This window comes from Filicampus tigris, chromosome 12 (genome assembly GCF_054856515.1).
Source record: "Filicampus tigris isolate MCC_2025a chromosome 12, RoL_Ftig_1.0, whole genome shotgun sequence".
NCBI classification, from domain to species: domain Eukaryota; kingdom Metazoa; phylum Chordata; class Actinopteri; order Syngnathiformes; family Syngnathidae; genus Filicampus; species Filicampus tigris.
In genome coordinates this window covers 16,183,989-16,187,865 of record NC_141228.1, presented here as the reverse complement: position 1 = coordinate 16,187,865, position 3,877 = coordinate 16,183,989, and the positions used below count along the sequence as shown (strand labels likewise).

Sequence of the window (3,877 nt, the reverse complement as noted above, 5' to 3'; positions counted from 1 at the left end):
ATTAGAAGTCGCTGAAGCTGAGAAACTGACAAAGCTTTTCTGGTTCAAAGCGTATCCAGAGAGGTTTAGCATTTTGGTCACTTTACTCTGTGACTTTTCCAACTCCTCGTGAGCATTATTATTATTATTTTTTTTAAAAGCAACTATCAAATTATGGTAATTTAATTTAATTATTGGCCTGCTAAGAAAAAGACAACATGAGTAGAATCATTTTCATTGTTTATGATGTAGCAAGAAAGAAGCCCATTGGAAGGCTACCACAGAGTCAGTTGCACTGAATATTGCCAAAAACAAGGTACCCAAGTAAACGTAATTCACGTTAGAAACCTTTAAGCTCAGGTATGTGCTTACAGGCCACAAATATTTTTGCCAGAGTCACCGCAGGATATTATATGAACTCACTTAATGAATTCATTCAATGCACTCATCAGAACTCTAGAGTGCCAGGGATTTTTGAGGATTTGGACTTATGTTTGTGTTCCATGATTATTTTTTAGTCATATTTTTTTTTTGTGACCTCATCATTCCCTGATCGATGCTTCAGGAGGTTCTTTTCTGTGAAATTCAGGTTTGTAAACTACTGTAATGACCAAGAGATCCTTGCACCGCTTTGGAGTTGAAATCAGAACAGCTTTTGAGTTGAGGATAAAGATTAGGCGGTGACTCTCATCTAGTCACAGCGATTACGAGGAAGAAAAATACCCTAACAATCGGATAAGCGATAGAAAATTGATCAATTAAAATCCACTCTTAACCGCTTATGATCTCTGAGTGATATCACGATAGAGTCCCTTCCTGAAGTTCAGCATCTCCAGCAGGTTTTTACACAGCAACGCTTCGTGCATGGACATTAGTTTTATGTCTTTGGGTAAGGTGAAGGCACATCTGCCCAGGACTGCTTGCACCATGTTGAGCGACACGGAGAACGAGCGTTCTTGGTCCTCGCAAACGGGAAATAAACAAGCGGTCCACAAACTACAGCTGGACGCATCACCGGAGAACCTGAAGTCACGGCACTCCAGTCCCCAGAGGGACGCGCAGGCTTCCAGAGTCGCGCCAAAAAGAGTCAGTGCCTCCATAGACGCGGAAGCTTTCACGCGGCATTTCAAGTTGTCGTTAACTCCGAAGGCGACGGTCACGAAGCCAGTTCTGTCCCGCTGGGTCACACACAGCGAATGCATGAAGACCCCATCGGGCACCGAGGCACCGGGACTGACCCAGCAGCTGCTGACCACAGCATCCCGACCTACGGACACTCCCTCTCCCAGTCTGGAGTACTCCACCACGGATCCGGCCCCCACAGAGCAACTTGGTCTCAGGACGCTGTGCATCACGCAGGATGCCGCATCTGCCTTTTCATTCGGGTGCACACTGAACGCAGATGACAAGAGACCCAGCTCGCTTGTCAGGGCATCATCCCCGGTGAGGTGGAAGAGGTATTCCGTCGTGGTCCCGATGTGGTAAAACTTGGAGTTATTCAGTAGGATCACGTTAAGTGGCGTTCCCTGCAGAAGACGGAAAATCTTCTGGCGGATTTCCACCAGGCCTCCGTCGTCTTTGATGACATTAGAAGTGTTGCGGGTGTATTCCATCGAGGCCCGCGGGCCTAACGCTTGCAGGAAATCACCGTATGCGTCGATCTCGCACTCCAACGGTCCCACCTCTTTGAGCACATTGAGCAGACGCTGCGACGTATCAAAGTCCACATAGTAGGTACTGTCCGTGTAGACAAACTCGGCATCGGATACAGGAAAACAATCGCTGCTCCTTTGACAAACGGCGCCCGCGCCTCGCATCGTATCAACGCTCGGTTTGTGAAGAAAGCGCAAGCAGGTTCTGTTCTCCATTCGCGACCATTCGGTGTCCTCGCACGGCTTCAAAACAAACACGCCGTGGGTGGTGCCGATGGAAAGCGGCGAGGGGTGAGCTAAAGCTGTAAAGCCCGGCTTGTCGAACGCAACGCTCTCATCCCCGGCGATACTGTAGAGCTCAATGTCGTCCGCGCAGGTCACCAGCACGCCGGGCTTCATGTGAGTGGGGAAATCCACATACGTGGCCAGTTTGAGCTCCAGCATCTGGTAGAGGGGCTCGCCCAGCGGCACGGCGGTGAAGATCTTCCCCAGCGCACTGGCACTGGGCAGGCGCTGACTCGAGCCACCTGGGTGAACATTTAAAGCGGAAATCAAGCCAAACATATTTTTTTCAAGAATATGTTCTATGCAAGCCCAGTAGTTGAAAAAAGGTATTCTGATTAATATTGCGTTTGTGGAATATGAGTTAAGCAGCAAAATCCACCCGTTTTTAGCCATCTCTGGGGGCGGCAATTTTGTCACTTCTGTCGAAAATGACATCAAAGTTTTGCAGGGCTCAGGTAACGACCAATCACGGCTCAGCTTCAGAAAACAGATCAGTCGTGATTGGTCGTTACCTGAGCCCTGCAAAACTGTGATGTCATTTTCAGTCGACAGATTTGACAAAATGGCCGCCCACAGAGATGGCTAAAAACGGGTGGATTTTGCTGCTTAACTCTTATTCCACAAATGCAATATTAATCAGAATGCCTTGTTTCAACTAGTGGGCTTGCACAGAACACATTCTTGAAAAAAATTATGTTTGGGTTGACTTCCCTTTTAAGGATCAAAAACAGTTCACTTTTTTATGGGAAAGTCAGTGCTTGAAATAGAAATAGAAAGACCAAAGAGAAGGCCCACATGAGCGCCCACCACTGGATTTATACCCAACCTGCATGGATCAGGATGACTCTCATCCTGCAAAGAGTCTTGCCATAGATGTCACTGAAGTGTTGCAGAGCGTGCAGAGTGGAACCGCCGTTGCCTAGAGTACAAAAGCAAGTGTTTCATTTAGCACAAAAAATGAATCAAAACAATCTACTCACATGGGAATGCCTTCCAAACAGTTTTTTTTTTTTTTATTCCCACCGAAGACTGGTGTGAGCATTCAATAAAAACACTCATCAAATGAGCACAATCACCTATTTTACATCCGGGTGGATCCGAGAAGACCTTGTAGTGAACTCCAAGCGGGAGCTCTTTCCTGTCCAATTTTTCCTTAATCTGAAGCTCGTAGGCGTCTTTCTGCCTCTCGTCCGCAGCCGTCACGACCACCAGGTCCCAAAACTCATCGCATGCAACCTCTCGACCTACACGTAGACCACAAGGCACAATGTTATTGTTCCAAATCACGTGTCAAACTCACGGGCCAGATCTATTTTTAATGCTCTGAAGAGCTGGGTTGGTAGAGTCAAAATGTGAGAGAAACCTAGGCTATGTTCAGGAAAAGTTATGACTTATTTCTTTACATTACTTTTATAATAGGTCCCATGCATAAAAAAACGAATTAAGAGTCGAGAATAAACAAACTGTGGACACAATTCATGATTAGCGTTAGAAGCTATCATGACGGGTCAGAGTAAATCATAGGACATGGCAAACTGTAAAACCGGAAAATAAAGACAAAAAAACATGTGCCTGTACATTGACAAATTTACAAAGATGTGGGCAGCGATGAAAACAAAGTCTGACAGCGCTGTATCTAAAACAGTATTGTAAGGAAGCTCGAGGAAATCTTGCCGCGTAAACAGTTGAATTTTCTCATTTTTTCTTTAGTTGCCATTTGCAATTTTCGGACGCAGTCTTGACTGATGTTGTTAGGTCCCATGTCCATCTCGTATGTGTTAAAGGTATCTGGAAATCTAGCCCTACGCTTCCTGTTTGACTTCCGGGTTTATGGTCACGTGACCGTGCTACGCCATGAACTTCTAAAATGCAAACGTTGCACAAAATTATCACGAAAAATGACTTACGTAAAATTAAATAAGTGATTTCTTTTTTTTTTTTTTTTTACTAATTAACAATCT

The 3,877-nt window shown here is 45.4% G+C and overlaps 1 protein-coding gene across 1 annotated transcript; it reads right to left on the bottom strand.

Moving 5' to 3' along the window:
- Window positions 1-202: 202 nt before the first annotated feature.
- On the bottom strand, window positions 203-3,737 carry fpgt (fucose-1-phosphate guanylyltransferase). Its single transcript, XM_086046410.1, has 4 exons — window positions 3,591-3,737; window positions 2,993-3,160; window positions 2,743-2,835; window positions 203-2,158 (listed from the first exon to the last, which is right to left on the bottom strand). Exons 1-4 carry the CDS (start codon window positions 3,682-3,684, stop codon window positions 759-761), a joined length of 1,755 nt encoding a protein of 584 aa, XP_085902536.1. The 5' UTR covers window positions 3,685-3,737; the 3' UTR covers window positions 203-758.
- Between the last annotated feature and the right edge of the window lie 140 nt (window positions 3,738-3,877).